The 18,241-nt window shown below is 38.2% G+C and overlaps 1 protein-coding gene across 2 annotated transcripts in view; it reads right to left on the minus strand.

The window, feature by feature from the left end:
- The window catches only part of adcy5 (adenylate cyclase 5), a 42,523-nt gene that overhangs the window by 16,057 nt on the left and 8,225 nt on the right, over positions 1 to 18,241 (minus strand). For both annotated transcript variants that reach the window (XR_009809219.1, XM_061918186.1), the window contains exons 2-7: positions 14,935 to 15,084; positions 14,754 to 14,875; positions 13,246 to 13,357; positions 10,935 to 11,062; positions 10,703 to 10,861; positions 10,499 to 10,640 (exon numbers count right to left, since the gene is read on the minus strand). Coding sequence is in view for 1 of the 2 variants with exons in the window: in XM_061918186.1 (XP_061774170.1) it covers positions 10,499 to 10,640; positions 10,703 to 10,861; positions 10,935 to 11,062; positions 13,246 to 13,357; positions 14,754 to 14,875; positions 14,935 to 15,084 (813 nt within the window). In the remaining variant the exon portion in view is untranslated. The remainder of the gene's footprint in view (positions 1 to 10,498; positions 10,641 to 10,702; positions 10,862 to 10,934; positions 11,063 to 13,245; positions 13,358 to 14,753; positions 14,876 to 14,934; positions 15,085 to 18,241) is intronic.

Genomic DNA, 18,241 nt, shown 5'->3' on the forward strand with positions numbered 1-18,241 from the left:
TTCTCTTCTTTGACAACAACAACATCCATCACTGAACTTCTCTTCTTTCTGACAACAACAACATTCATCACTGAACTTCTCTTCTTTGACAACAACAACAACAACATTCATCACTGAATTTCTCTTCTTTCTGACAACAACAACATTCATCACTGAACTTCTCTTCTTTCTGACAACAACAACATTCATCACTGAACTTCTCTTCTTTGACAACAACAACAACATTCATCACTGAACTTCTCTTCTTTGACAACAACAACATTCATCACTGAACTTCTCTTCTTTCTGACAACAACAACATTCATCACTGAACTTCTCTTCTTTGACAACAACAACAACAACATTCATCACTGAACTTCTCTTCTTCGACAACAACAACAACAACATTCATCACTGAATTTCTCTTCTTTCTGACAACAACAACAACAACATTCATCACTGAACTTCTCTTCTTTCTGACAACAACAACATTCATCACTGAACTTCTCTTCTTTGACAACAACAACAACATTCATCACTGAACTTCTCTTCTTTCTGACAACAACAACATTCATCACTGAACTTCTCTTCTTTCTGACAACAACAACATTCATCACTGAACTTCTCTTCTTTGACAACAACAACAACATTCATCACTGAACTTCTCTTCTTTGACAACAACAACATCCATCACTGAACTTCTCTTCTTTCTGACAACAACAACAACAACATTCATCACTGAATTTCTCTTCTTTCTGACAACAACAACAACAACATTCATCACTGAACTTCTCTTCTTTCTGACAACAACAACATTCATCACTGAACTTCTCTTCTTTCTGACAACAACAACATTCATCACTGAACTTCTCTTCTTTGACAACAACAACATTCATCACTGAACTTCTCTTCTTTGACAACAACAACATTCATCACTGAACTTCTCTTCTTTGACAACAACAACATTCATCACTGAACTTCTCTTCTTTGACAACAACAACATTCATCACTGAACTTCTCTTCTTTCTGACAACAACAACATTCATCACTGAACTTCTCTTCTTTGACAACAACAACATTCATCACTGAACTTCTCTTCTTCGACAACAACAACAACAACATTCATCACTGAACTTCTCTTCTTTCTGACAACAACAACATTCATCACTGAACTTCTCTTCTTTGACAACAACAACAACAACATTCATCACTGAACTTCTCTTCTTCGACAACAACAACAACAACATTCATCACTGAATTTCTCTTCTTTCTGACAACAACAACAACAACATTCATCACTGAACTTCTCTTCTTTGACAACAACAACAACATTCATCACTGAACTTCTCTTCTTTGACAACAACAACAACATTCATCACTGAACTTCTCTTCTTTCTGACAACAACAACATTCATCACTGAACTTCTCTTCTTTGACAACAACAACAACATTCATCACTGAACTTCTCTTCTTTCTGACAACAACAACATTCATCACTGAACTTCTCTTCTTTCTGACAACAACAACAACATTCATCACTGAACTTCTCTTCTTTGACAACAACAACAACATTCATCACTGAACTTCTCTTCTTTGACAACAACAACATCCATCACTGAACTTCTCTTCTTTCTGACAACAACAACATTCATCACTGAACTTCTCTTCTTTGACAACAACAACAACAACATTCATCACTGAATTTCTCTTCTTTCTGACAACAACAACATTCATCACTGAACTTCTCTTCTTTCTGACAACAACAACATTCATCACTGAACTTCTCTTCTTTGACAACAACAACAACATTCATCACTGAACTTCTCTTCTTTGACAACAACAACATTCATCACTGAACTTCTCTTCTTTCTGACAACAACAACATTCATCACTGAACTTCTCTTCTTTGACAACAACAACAACAACATTCATCACTGAACTTCTCTTCTTCGACAACAACAACAACAACATTCATCACTGAATTTCTCTTCTTTCTGACAACAACAACAACAACATTCATCACTGAACTTCTCTTCTTTGACAACAACAACAACATTCATCACTGAACTTCTCTTCTTTGACAACAACAACAACATTCATCACTGAACTTCTCTTCTTTCTGACAACAACAACATTCATCACTGAACTTCTCTTCTTTGACAACAACAACAACATTCATCACTGAACTTCTCTTCTTTCTGACAACAACAACATTCATCACTGAACTTCTCTTCTTTCTGACAACAACAACAACATTCATCACTGAACTTCTCTTCTTTGACAACAACAACAACATTCATCACTGAACTTCTCTTCTTTGACAACAACAACATCCATCACTGAACTTCTCTTCTTTCTGACAACAACAACATTCATCACTGAACTTCTCTTCTTTGACAACAACAACAACAACATTCATCACTGAATTTCTCTTCTTTCTGACAACAACAACATTCATCACTGAACTTCTCTTCTTTCTGACAACAACAACATTCATCACTGAACTTCTCTTCTTTGACAACAACAACAACATTCATCACTGAACTTCTCTTCTTTGACAACAACAACATTCATCACTGAACTTCTCTTCTTTCTGACAACAACAACATTCATCACTGAACTTCTCTTCTTTGACAACAACAACAACAACATTCATCACTGAACTTCTCTTCTTCGACAACAACAACAACAACATTCATCACTGAATTTCTCTTCTTTCTGACAACAACAACAACAACATTCATCACTGAACTTCTCTTCTTTCTGACAACAACAACATTCATCACTGAACTTCTCTTCTTTGACAACAACAACAACATTCATCACTGAACTTCTCTTCTTTCTGACAACAACAACATTCATCACTGAACTTCTCTTCTTTCTGACAACAACAACATTCATCACTGAACTTCTCTTCTTTGACAACAACAACAACATTCATCACTGAACTTCTCTTCTTTGACAACAACAACATCCATCACTGAACTTCTCTGCTTTCTGACAACAACAACATTCATCACTGAACTTCTCTTCTTTGACAACAACAACAACAACATTCATCACTGAATTTCTCTTCTTTCTGACAACAACAACAACAACAACATTCATCACTGAACTTCTCTTCTTTCTGACAACAACAACATTCATCACTGAACTTCTCTTCTTTCTGACAACAACAACATTCATCACTGAACTTCTCTTCTTCGACAACAACAACAACAACAACATTCATCACTGAATTTCTCTTCTTTCTGACAACAACAACAACAACATTCATCACTGAACTTCTCTTCTTTCTGACAACAACAACATTCATCACTGAACTTCTCTTCTTTGACAACAACAACAACATTCATCACTGAACTTCTCTTCTTTGACAACAACATTCATCACTGAACTTCTCTTCTTTCTGACAACAACAACATTCATCACTGAACTTCTCTTCTTTGACAACAACAACATTCATCACTGAACTTCTCTTCTTTGACAACAACAACAACATTCATCACTGAACTTCTCTTCTTTCTGACAACAACAACAACAACAACATTCATCACTGAACTTCTCTTCTTTCTGACAACAACAACAACAACATTCATCACTGAACTTCTCTTCTTTCTGACAACAACAACATTCATCACTGAACTTCTCTTCTTTCTGACAACAACAACATTCATCACTGAACTTCTCTTCTTTGACAACAACAACAACATTCATCACTGAACTTCTCTTCTTTGACAACAACAACATTCATCACTGAACTTCTCTTCTTTCTGACAACAACAACATTCATCACTGAACTTCTCTTCTTTGACAACAACAACATTCATCACTGAACTTCTCTTCTTTGACAACAACAACAACAACAACATTCATCACTGAACTTCTCTTCTTTGACAACAACAACAACATTCATCACTGAATTTCTCTTCTTTCTGACAACAACAACATTCATCACTGAACTCTTCTTTGACAACAACAACATTCATCACTGAACTTCTCTTCTTTCTGACAACAACAACATTCATCACTGAACTTCTCTTCTTTGACAACAACAACAACATTCATCACTGAACTTCTCTTCTTTGACAACAACATTCATCACTGAACTTCTCTTCTTTCTGACAACAACAACATTCATCACTGAACTTCTCTTCTTTCTGACAACAACAACATTCATCACTGAACTTCTCTTCTTTGACAACAACAACAACAACATTCATCACTGAACTTCTCTTCTTTCTGACAACAACAACATTCATCACTGAACTTCTCTTCTTTGACAACAACAACATTCATCACTGAACTTCTCTTCTTTGACAACAACAACAACAACAACATTCATCACTGAACTTCTCTTCTTTGACAACAACAACAACATTCATCACTGAACTTCTCTTCTTTCTGACAACAACAACATTCATCACTGAACTTCTCTTCTTTCTGACAACAACAACATTCATCACTGAACTTCTCTTCTTTGACAACAACAACAACATTCATCACTGAACTTCTCTTCTTTCTGACAACAACAACATTCATCACTGAACTTCTCTTCTTTGACAACAACAACATTCATCACTGAACTTCTCTTCTTTGACAACAACAACAACAACAACATTCATCACTGAACTTCTCTTCTTTGACAACAACAACAACATTCATCACTGAACTTCTCTTCTTTCTGACAACAACAACATTCATCACTGAACTCTTCTTTGACAACAACAACATTCATCACTGAACTTCTCTTCTTTGACAACAACAACATTCATCACTGAACTTCTCTTCTTTGACAACAACAACATTCATCACTGAACTTCTCTTCTTTCTGACAACAACATTCATCACTGAACTTCTCTTCTTTGACAACAACAACAACAACATTCATAACTGAACTTCTCTTCTTTCTGACAACAACAACATTCATCACTGAACTTCTCTTCTTTGACAACAACAACAACATTCATCACTGAACTTCTCTTCTTTGACAACAACAACAACATTCATCACTGAACTTCTCTTCTTTGACAACAACAACATTCATCACTGAACTTCTCTTCTTTCTGACAACAACAACATTCATCACTGAACTTCTCTTCTTTGACAACAACAACATTCATCACTGAACTTCTCTTCTTTGACAACAACAACAACAACATTCATCACTGAACTTCTCTTCTTTCTGACAACAACAACATTCATCACTGAACTTCTCTTCTTTGACAACAACAACATTCATCACTGAACTTCTCTTCTTTGACAACAACAACAACAACATTCATCACTGAACTTCTCTTCTTTCTGACAACAACAACATTCATCACTGAACTTCTCTTCTTTCTGACAACAACAACATTCATCACTGAACTTCTCTTCTTTCTGACAACAACAACATTCATCACTGAACTTCTCTTCTTTCTGACAACAACAACATTCATCACTGAACTTCTCTTCTTTGACAACAACAACATTCATCACTGAACTTCTCTTCTTTGACAACAACAACATTCATCACTGAACTTCTCTTCTTTGACAACAACAACATTCATCACTGAACTTCTCTTCTTTGACAACAACAACATTCATCACTGAACTTCTCTTCTTTCTGACAACAACAACATTCATCACTGAACTTCTCTTCTTTGACAACAACAACATTCATCACTGAACTTCTCTTCTTTGACAACAACAACAACAACATTCATCACTGAACTTCTCTTCTTTCTGACAACAACAACATTCATCACTGAACTTCTCTTCTTTGACAACAACAACAACATTCATCACTGAACTTCTCTTCTTTGACAACAACATTCATCACTGAACTTCTCTTCTTTGACAACAACAACAACATTCATCACTGAACTTCTCTTCTTTGACAACAACAACATTCATCACTGAACTTCTCTTCTTTGACAACAACAACAACATTCATCACTGAACTTCTCTTCTTTCTGACAACAACAACATTCATCACTGAACTTCTCTTCTTTGACAACAACAACATTCATCACTGAACTTCTCTTCTTTGACAACAACAACATTCATCACTGAACTTCTCTTCTTTCTGACAACAACAACATTCATCACTGAACTTCTCTTCTTTGACAACAACAACATTCATCACTGAACTTCTCTTCTTTCTGACAACAACAACATTCATCACTGAACTTCTCTTCTTTCTGACAACAACAACATTCATCACTGAACTTCTCTTCTTTCTGACAACAACATTCATCACTGAACTTCTCTTCTTTGACAACAACAACATTCATCACTGAACTTCTCTTCTTTGACAACAACAACAACAACATTCATCACTGAACTTCTCTTCTTTCTGACAACAACAACAACATTCATCACTGAACTTCTCTTCTTTGACAACAACAACATTCATCACTGAACTTCTCTTCTTTGACAACAACAACATTCATCACTGAACTTCTCTTCTTTGACAACAACAACATTCATCACTGAACTTCTCTTCTTTGACAACAACAACAACATTCATCACTGAACTTCTCTTCTTTCTGACAACAACAACATTCATCACTGAACTTCTCTTCTTTGACAACAACAACAACATTCATCACTGTGTCTCTCTTTAAAGGAGCAGGAGTCACATGACAGGAAGTAGTGCCCAGCTTGCACCTTTCTTCTAGCTTTTACACCTCAATTACTTTTTTATTCAAGTTCAAGTTAAAGTAGCAATGATAGTCACACACACACACTCACACACACACACACACACACTAGGTGTCCTCTGCATTTGACCCATCACCCTTGATCACCCCCCGGCAGGTGAGGGGAGCAGTGAGCAGCAGCAGTGGCCACGCCCGGAAATCATCTCTGGTGATTTAACTCCCAATTCCAAGCCTTGATGCTGAGTGGCAAGCAGGGAGGTAATGGCTCACATTTTTGACTCGGCCGGGGTTTGAACTCCCAACCTCCCCATGTGAGGGCGCACACTCTAACCACTAGACCACCGAGCGGGCGACTGCTGAAGAGTTTTATACAAGTATTAAACATCAAGAGGATGGCGACCTTTGAAGCCAGCCAGCCTGGAGAAGTGTGATGGTTGAAAGTGTTGCTAGCTAACATCCTGCTAACTCTGTTGAGAGGGAGGTCAAAGGTCAGCACTTCATCTTCAAAGTCTACAGAATCCTCCTTCCATCAACTTTGATGCTTCTTTCAAAACTCACAATGGCATTCATTTGACATCAAATTCAAGGTTGTTGTTGTTGTTGTGGCTAAAGTGCTAACAATCTGCTTCTTCTAATATGAACACATTACAAGCAGTATTATTTAGATAACTATAACTATATTAGTCGTTGCTAAAGTGCTAACAATCTGCTTCTTCTAATATGAACACATTACAAGCAGTATTATTTAGAAAACTGTGTTGATATTAGTCGTTGCTAAAGTGCTAACAATCTGCTCCTTCTAATATGAACACATTACCAGCAGTATTGTTTAGAAAACTGTGTTGATATTAGTCATTGCTAAAGTGCTAACAACATGCTTCCTCCAATCTGCTGACAAATGAGCAGAAGTTGTGTTGAGATCTGGCAGCCAAATACAACGAGTAGTTGTTGCTAAAATGCTAACAATTTCTTTCTTAATAGCGTTGAGAAATCTTTGAAGATGTTGTGGCCAAATGACACATTAGCTATGCTTGCTAAAGTGCTAACAATTTTCTTCTTTTGATACAAATACAACACAACCAATACTACTAAGTATATAAACTTTGTGGCCAAATACAAATTAGTCGTTGATAAAATGCTAACAACCTGCTAACTCAAATCTGATGATAAATCACATCAAGTAGTTTTGAGAAAACTGCCTCAACCTTGCAGCCAATTACATTGTTGCTAACGTGCTAAAATGCTAACAATCAGTTTCCTCGTAGCGTTGACAAATCTGTATCGACTTTGTTGCCAAATACGATATTAGCTGTGAAGTGCTAACAATCTGCCTCTGTTATAAACACATTACAAGAAGTATAATTGAGAAAACTCTATAGACTTTGTTGCTAAAGTGCTAACAATCTGTTTCCTCCAATCTGATGACAAATAAGGAGTAATGTTGAGAAAAGTGTATGATACTTGTGCAGATATGTTATATTTGATAGTTATATGTAGTCTATTTATAGCTGCATTGTCCTTTCCATCCTTACACTTTCCACCATTGTCACTCAGCTACTGTGTTGAACAATTTCCAACATGGATCCTTAAAGGCCGACTGAAATGAGATGTTCTTATTTAAAGGGGGATAGCAGGTAACATTCTATGTGTCATACTTCATCATTTCACCATATTTTTGCTGAAAGGATTTAGTAGAGAACATCCACCATAAAGTTGGCAACTGTCGAAGTTAAGACAAAAGTCCTGCCTGGAAGTCGCAGACGATGACGTCACATGTTTGATGACGATGACGTCACATGTTTGATGACGATGACGTCACATGTTTGATGACGATGACGTCACATGTTTGATGACGATGACGTCACATGTTTGATGACGATGACGTCACGTTTGATGACGTCACATGTTTGATGACGATGACGTCACATGTTTGATGACGATGACGTCACGTTTGATGACGTCACATGTTTGATGACGATGACGTCACGTTTGATGACGATGACGTCACATGTTTGATGACGTCACATGTTTGATGACGTCACATGTTTGATGACGATGACGTCACATGTTTGATGACGTCACGTTTGATGACGATGACGTCACATGTTTGATGCCGTCACATGTTTGATGACGTCACATGTTTGATGACGATGACGTCACATGTTTGATGACGATGACGTCACATGTTTGATGACGTCACATGTTTGATGACGATGACGTCTCGTTTGATGACGATGACGTCACATGTTTGATGACGTCACATGTTTGATGACGTCACATGTTTGATGACGTCACATGTTTGATGACGATGACGTCACATGTTTGATGACGTCACATGTTTGATGACGTCACATGTTTGATGACGATGACGTCACATGTTTGATGACGTCACATGTTTGATGACGATGACGTCACATGTTTGATGACGTCACATGTTTGATGACGATGACGTCACATGTTTGATGACGATGACGTCACATGTTTGATGACGATGACGTCACGTTTGATGACGATGACGTCACATGTTTGATGACGTCACATGTTTGATGACGTCACATGTTTGATGACGGTGACGTCACATGTTTGATGACGTCACATGTTTGATGACGATGATGTCACATGTTTGATGACACATGTTTGATGACATATGTTTGATGACATATGTTTGATGACGATGACATCACATGTTTGATGAGAATGACATCACATGTTTGATGACGTCACATGTTTGATGACGATGACGTCACATGTTTGATGACGTCACATGTTTGATGACGATGACATCACATGTTTGATGACGTCACATGTTTGATGACGATGACATCACATGTTTGATGATGTCACATGTTGATGACTCCTCACATATTCACTTTGATTTTAATGGGAGCCTCCAACAAAAAGTGCTATTCAGGTTGAGAAAACAACAATTTCCCCATTAATTTGAGCGAGGATGAAATATTCATGTTTGAGAATATTGATAGCGACCGACTAGAAAAAAAAAAAAAAAGCGATTGCATTAGGACGGATTCTGATGTTTTTAAACACATTTACTAAGATAATTCTGGGAAATCCCTTATCTTTCTATTGTGTTGCTAGTGTTTTAGTGAGTTAAATAGTACCTGATAGTCGGAGAAGTTTGTCCACTGGTGTGTTGACGCCAGTTTCTCTGAGGGAAGTCACGAAGCTGCAGCATGACACAAGCTCAGCTGATCTCCGGTAAGAACTGACTTTTTAACCACAATTTTCTCACCGAAACCTGCTGGTTGACTTTCTGTCTTGATCCATGTTGGCTTGACCGCGCTCTGATCCATAGTAAAGTTTCACCTCCGGGAATTTTAAACAAGGAATCACCGTGTGTTTGTGTGGCTAAAGGCTAAAAGCTTCCCAACTCCATCTTTCTACTGTGACTTCTCCAATATTAATTGAACAAATTGCAAAAGATTCAGCAACACAGATGTCCAAAATACTGTGTAATTATGCTGTTAAAGCAGACAACTTTTAGCTGTGTGTGTGTGCAGCGCTCATACTTCCTAAAAACGTGTGAGGTCTTGCGTACACGTCATCATTACACGACGTTTTCAAGACGAAACTCCCGGGAAATTGAAAATTGTAATTTAGTAAACTAAAGCGGCCGTGTTGGCATGTGTTGCAATGTTAATATTTCATCATTGATATATAAACTATCAGACTGTGTGGTGGGTAGTAGTGGCTTTCAGTAGGACTTTAAAGTTGTTTTAAGTCTAAAGCGATGTTAATATTTCATCATTGATATATAAACTAGTAGTGACTTTCAGCAGGTCTTTAAAGTTGTTTTAAGTCTAAAGCGGCGAGTGCAGGATGGTAGTCCTCCTTGAATCTGAGGGAGAGCGTACCCGTTTCTGGCTGCAGCCCAGGATGAGGAAGGTCTCGATGCGGTTCCTCTTCAGGTAAGCGTTCCTCTCGCCTCCCGTGCCCGCCTCCACGTCGTAGTCGCCGTTGAGGTAGCCGAGCGTGGCCTTGGTGATGTGGATGCGCCTGCACGGCCGACAAAGTGGGCGTTATTGCTGCGACGCCGTCTCTCCGAGGGCGTGTCTCACCCCGCCTCGCCGCCGGCCTCCATGTGATTGGCCAGAGTGACGTCATTGGACCAGACATCAAACTGCCACTTCCTGAGACCCAGCACGCCGCAGTGCACCCGGCCGCTGTGGATGCCCACGCGCATGTTGACGTTGACGCCCGTCACCTCCCGCACCAGCCTGACACACACACACACACACACAGGTGAGGGACAGGTGAGGCCCGTGACCACACATGTGGGCGGGGCCTTACGAGATGGCTTCGATCATGTCCAAGCCCATCTCCACGCAGCAGTGGGCGTGGTCAGCGCGGGGCTCAGGCAGGCCGGACACGCAGTAGTAACAATCTCCCAGGATCTTGATGCGCAGACAGTGGTTCTCCTGCGGGGGGCGGAGTCACATGTGGGGGGCGGAGTCACAAGCAGCGTCCTTTCACCAACACGTGAATATTTCATCAGGGATTTCTAAATAAAAGGCGCAGCATGCTCTTCATTCTGGTCACTTCATTAGGCACAGCTCGCAATGAGATGCAATAAAACCTGTTGTTTTTTTCAACTATTATTATTTAATTACGATTCAACTGTTTAAAGCTTCTACTTAACTAGATTTTTTTAATTCAACTGTCTTATACAACAACTAAACTGTTTTTATTCAACTCTTTTAAGCTATTAACTATTTTAATTGAACTGTTTTAAACAACTATTAAACTGTTTTTATTCAACTATTTTAAGCTATTACTTAACTATTTTTTAATTCAACTGTTTTACACAACTATTAAACTGTTCTAATTAAACTTCTTTACACAAAAATTTAATTGATTTTATTAAACTCTTTCATACTACTATTAAACTGTTTTGAGCTTTTACTTAATTAGATTTTTAAAATCAACTGTCTTACACAACTAGTAAACTGTTTTTGTTCAACTGTTTAAAGCTATTAATTAACTATTTTTTAATTAAACTGTCTTACACAACTATTAAACTGTTTTAATTAAACTCTTTTACACTACTATTAAACTGTTTTTTTTAACTGTTTCAAGCTATTGACTCTTTTTTAATTCAACTGTCTTACACAACTATTAAACTGTTTTTATTAAACTCTTTTAAGCTATTACTTAACTAGATTTTTAATGCAACTGTCTTACACAATTATTAAACTGTTTTTTTTCAACTGTTTCAAGCTATTGACTCTTTTTTAATTCAACTGTCTTACACAACTATTAAACTGTTTTTGTTAAACTCTTTTAAGCTATTACTTAATTAGATATTTAATTAAACTGTCTTACACAACTAGTAAACTGTTTTTGTTAAACTCTTTTAAGCTATTACTTAATTAGATATTTAATTAAACTGTCTTACACAACTAGTAAACAGTTTTTATTCAACTGTTTAAAGCTATTACTTAACTATTTTCTAATTCAACTGTTTTACACAACTATTAAACTGTTCTAATTAAACTGTCTTACACAACTATTAAACTGTTTTAATTCAACTCTTTTACACTACTATTAAACTGTTTTTTTTTCAACTGTTTCGAGCTATTGACTCTTTTTTAATTCAACCGTCTTACACAATTATTAAACTGTTTTCATTCAACTGTTTTAAGCAATTACTTAACTATTTTTTAATTCAAGTGTTTTAAACAACTATTAAACTGCTCTAATTAAACTCCTTTACACAACTATTAAACTGTTTTCATTAAACTCTTTTAAACTATTAAACCGTTTTTAGTCAACTGTTTTAAGCTATTACTTAACTATTTTTTAATTCAACTGTTTTACACAACTATTAAACTGTTCTAATTAAATTCCTTTACGCAACTCTTTAACTGTTTGAATTAAACTATTTTATACAACTATTAAACTGTTTTAATTCAACTCTTTTACACTACTATTAAACTGTTTTTTTCAAGCTATTAACTTTTTTTGAATTCAACTGTCTTACACAACAATTAAATTGCCGTTTTAAGCGATTACTAAACTTTTTCATGTTTATTATAGTGGCTCTAGAACAGGGGCGTGGCCCGTGAGGATGTTTTCAACGATCGTTGTTAGCACTCTTATATTAGCATGCTAGCTTTTTTGCTAATTCTGCAGTTATCAGTGTCAGTTACCTTGTTACCTGACAAATGATACCAGTTAGCATGCTAACTAATTTTCTAGCTACAGTACACACCTCAGTCATATGTTGGTACTTGATGCATGCTACTGTTAGCAGGATATCATTTGAGAAAAAAAAAAAAAATCAGGTGATATATTTTGCTACTTGTATTTTAGCATGCTAATGTTTTTTTCCACCTAATTGGGCAGGTACACACCTCAGTGTCATGTTTGTATTTCACTAATACTAATTGTAAGCATACTTATGTTAGCACTTTAGCATAGTACCGTTAGCATGCAATATATTTTTTCTTGCCTTGCAGGCGTGTGGCCAGCGTGCAAAGTGCTCACATTTCAGTTGGACGTTGACTTCTAAGCATTCACATCCCATTTCTACCTAATTTGCCATCTTGTAGTCCTTTGTAAAAGTTGTGTATTTGCTGGTGTTTCACGTGTGTTTCCTCACCGCCGCCAGCTTGTCAAAGCGAGCAAAGAGCTCATTGAGCGTCATCACCAGCTCCTGAGCCGTGCACTGAGACGCCAGGCTGGTGAAACCCTCGATGTCGGCAAACAGAATGCTGCACAAAACACAAACAAAAGAAGCACACCACCTTTAAAGGGGAACATTATCAGCAGACCTATGTAAGCCTCAATATATACCTTGATGGTGCAGGAAAAAGACCATCTTTTTTTTTTTTGCCGATTTCCGAACTCTAAATGGGTGAATTTTGGCAAATTAAACGCCTTTCTGTTTATCGGTCTTTTTGCGATGACGTCAGAATGTGACGTCGCCGAGGTAACACACCCACCATTTTCATTTTCAACACATTACAAACACCGGGTCTCAGCTCTGTTATTTTCCGTTTTTTTGACTATTTTTTGGAACCTTGGAGACATCATGCCTGGTGGGTGTGTTGTCGGAGGGTGTAACAACACTAACAGGGAGGGATTCAAGTTGCACCACTGGCCCCAAGATGCCAAAGTGTCTGCCGCCAGACCCCCATTGAATGTGCCAGAGTGTCTCCACATTTGACCGGCGATGCTAAAGCAGACATGACAGAGATGTATGGATAACCTGCAGATGCATTTGCAACAATAAAGTCAACGAAATCACAAAAGTGAGTTTTGTTGATGTTGACTGCCAGCTAATCGATGCTAACATGCTACGCTAATCGATGCTAACATGCTATTTGCCGGCGGTGCTAAAGCAGACATGGAACAGAGATGTATGGATAACCTGCAGATGCATTTGCAACTATATTACGTTTCCTTCCACCCACATTTAATGCGAAACAAACACTTACCAATCGACGGATTTAAGTTGCTCCAGTGTCACAAGATGCGAAAGTCCTGATCGTTTGGTCCGCACATTTTACCGGCGATGCTAACGCAGCTACTCGGGCATGCTATGGCTATAAATAGCGTCAATAGCTATTCGCTCAATAGCTTCAGTTTCTTCTTCAATACTTTCATACTCCAACCATCTGTTTCAATACATGCGTAATCTGTTGAATCGCTTAAGTCGCTGAAATCCCAGTTTGAATCCGAGCTAATGTCGCTATATCTTGCTGTGGTATTCCCATTGTTTGTTTACATTGGCAGCACTGTGTGACGTCACAGGGAAATGGCCAGTGTCTTCGCAGAGAGCCGAAAATCAAGCACTTTAAAACTTTATTTAGGGATATTCAGAGACCAGGAAAATTTTGAAAAAAAAAATAAAAAAAATACAACAAGCCACTGGGAACTGATTTTTACTGTTTTCAACCCTTTTGAAATTGTGATAATGTTCCCCTTTAAATTCAACTACCAAGGATTGTCTCTCACACACACACACACACACACACACACACACACACACACACACACACACACACACACACACACACGCGCGCACACACACACACATGCGCACACACACACATGTTAAGTCACACCAGGTGTGGTGTAGTTGGGACGAATGGCAGATGAAGCTACCTGACGTTGTCGTGCTTCTGGATGTAGATCTTGTGGAACATCATGTCCTCCTGCTTGGCGTTGATGTCGGCCTTCATCTCCATGGCGACGTGGCGAGGAAGCACGGAGAGCAGCAGACGTTCCTGGCGGGGGAAAGAAACATTTGTGGGCGTGACCCCGGAACCTCACGGAAGGTTCTCACCTGCTGCTGGTTCTCCCTCTGAGAGTGCAGGCGCGCTTGGATGCACTCTCTGGTCTCCTGGAAGGCCTGCCTCTGGGAGCCCTCTGCAGGGTAGTGAGTGCACACACCCACCATGTTGCTGCACCAGAAGATCAGCACGTTGGACACCAGCTGCATGACACACACACAAAGTGTGGTGAAATTACTCTCTGCATGTGACCCATCCCCTTGTTCACGCCCCAAGAGGTGAGGGGAGCAGTGAGCAGCAGCGCCGGGGAATCATTTTTGGTGATTTAACTCCAAACTCCAAGCCTTGATGCTGAGTACCAAGCAGGGAGGTCATGGCTCCCATTTTATTTAGTCCTTGGTATGACTTGGCTGGGATTTGAACTCACAACCTACCCATCTCAGGGCAGACACTCTGACCACTAGGCCACTGAGCTGGCAGGCCACTATAAAAGACGCAGCATGCCACTTGGATGACGTGGCGGGCCACATTGACTAATGTGACACTAAATGATGTAATAGGCCACCTTCAACGATGTAACAGGCCACTTTGAATGATGTAACAGGCCTCGTAACAGGCCACATTGAATGATGTAACAGGCCACATTGAATGAAGCGGCAGGCCTTTTGTTTTTCTACTAATACAAACTGTGAGCAGGCTAGTGTTAGCATGAGCATGCTAGTTTTTTCTTAGTTCAATTTGCTTCTTTTTGTGTCAGCTGACACTGTGTAGCCAGCATGCTAACTGTTAGCATGTCACTTGCAGGTTGGCTGACAATACACCTGGTTGAGAAGGTGGCACGTACATAAATACATAAGTACGTACATAAGTGCAGTTGGTAGGCAGAAAAGGGGAGAAGTGGAGCGCAGCACAAAGAGTGTGTGCACGCAGCATCCCTCCTCCCCGCGTTGCCGTGGCAACAACAAGCATCACATCAAGTCTTGCAGCAGGTCAACACAAACAATTATTCTATTAATACATCAGCCTTTATTTGGGAGGACAGCAACACATGACTTCTATTTAATACCACTTTTATTTAATACCACTTTTATTTAATACCACTTCTGTTTAATACCACTTTTGTTTAATACCACTTTTGTTTAATACCACTTTTGTTTAATACCACTTTTGTTTAATACCACTTTTGTTTAATACCACTTTTGTTTAATACCACTTTTGTTTAATACCACTTTTGTTTAATACCACTTTTGTTTAATACCACTTATGTTTAATACCACTTATGTTTAATACCACTTATGTTTAATACCACTTTTGTTTAATACCACTTATGTTTAATACCACTTATGTTTAATACCACTTATGTTTAATACCACTTATGTTTAATACCACTTATGTTTAATACCACTTATGTTTAATACCACTTTTATTTAATACCACTTTTATTTAATACCACTTATGTTTAATACCACTTATGTTTAATACCACTTTTGTTTAATACCACTTATGTTTAATACCACTTATGTTTAATACCACTTATGTTTAATACCACTTTTATTTAATACCACTTCTATTTAATACCACTTCTATTTAATACCACTTCTGTTTAATACCACTTTTATTTAATACCACTTTTATTTAATACCACTTTTATTTAATACCACTTTTATTTAATACCACTTTTATTTAATACCACTTTTATTTAATACCACTTCTGTTTAATACCACTTCTATTTAATACCACTTTTATTTAATACCACTTTTATTTAATACCACTTTTATTTAATACCACTTTTATTTAATACCACTTTTATTTAATACCACTTTTATTTAATACCACTTATGTTTAATACCACTTATGTTTAATACCACTTCTATTTAATACCACTTATGTTTAATACCACTTCTATTTAATACCACTTCTGTTTAATACCACTTTTATTTAATACCACTTTTATTTAATACCACTCCATTGTTGCGTCACATGATCATTTATCACTAATAACTCCATAGAGCAGGACATTTTATTAGGTACACTACAACCTGCCTCTTCCAATACTTCTTTAGAATATATATATATGTATATATATATATACATATACATACACCTACACACACACACGCACACACATGCACGTGCGCGCACACGCGGGACACACACAAACACACACATACAGGTTGGGAGCATGGAATTGTTCAAAATGTTTTGGTATCCTGGAGCCTTCAAAGTTCCTTTCACTGGAACTAAGGAGCCAAGCCCAACTCCTGAAAAACAACCCTACACCATAATTCCTCCTCCACCACATTTCACACTCAGCACAATGCTGTTCTAAATGTAGAGTTCTCCTGGCAACCTCCAAAGTCAGACTGGTCCATCAAATAGTCAGATGTAAAAGTGTGATTCATCACTCCAGAGAAAGTGTTTCCACTGCTCTAAAGTGCAGTGGTGATGTCCTTTACACCACTGCTTCCCATGCTTTGCATTGGACTTGGTGATGTATGGCTTAGATGCAGCCGCTCGGCCACGGAAACCTATTCTATGAAGCTCTCTGCGTACTGTACGTGGGCCAATGTAGTTTGGAGCTGTGTAGCAAGTGACTGTGCAGAAAGTCTTTGCACTATTCTGACCTCTGACCTCTCTGTCAGTTGACCTGGTCTACCACTTGCTGGCTGACTTGCTGTTGTTCCCAAACTCTTCACTTTTCTTAGAATAAAGTTGACTTTGGAATATTTAGGAGCCAGGACATTTCACGACTGGATTTGTTGCACAGTAATGAAATAATGAAGTAGAATGAAATGACATGTAAAAAATAATAAACGGATTGTTTATTTTCACTTTGGTCAAATGTTGTAAATTTTTTTCCGCAAAAATGTTTGTTTTGTTTGGTATTTTTCTTGTGGATTTGTCATTTCAGAAGACCTGGTGGGTTGGGACTCTCCACAACTGGACAATACTAAGGAGAAAAGTGAATCATGTGGAATTATTGAGCTCATGAGTTAAGAATATTAGCCAGAGTGTTTCTTTCTTAAAGTTGCTCAACAGCCTCATGGATCTTTAGGCTTGTCAAACATTCCTGGGATCCAAGCCTCTAAGAGTCCACAAAGGCACGTATAGGGTCTAACGTAAAGCCCTGATGCAGGTCATGTGCAGACCCGGGATCAGAGTCCCTCACATTTGTTGATGCAGGTCATGTGCAGACCTGGGATCAGAGTCCCTCACATTTGTTGATGCAGGTCATGTGCAGACCTGGGATCAGAGTCTCTCACATTTGTTGATGCAGGTCATGTGCAGACCTGGGATCAGAGTCCCTCACATTTGTTGATGCAGGTCATGTGCAGACCTGGGATCAGAGTCCCTCACAT

The sequence above is a fragment of the Nerophis ophidion genome, linkage group LG13 (genome assembly GCF_033978795.1).
Source record: "Nerophis ophidion isolate RoL-2023_Sa linkage group LG13, RoL_Noph_v1.0, whole genome shotgun sequence".
Lineage (NCBI taxonomy): Eukaryota > Metazoa > Chordata > Actinopteri > Syngnathiformes > Syngnathidae > Nerophis > Nerophis ophidion.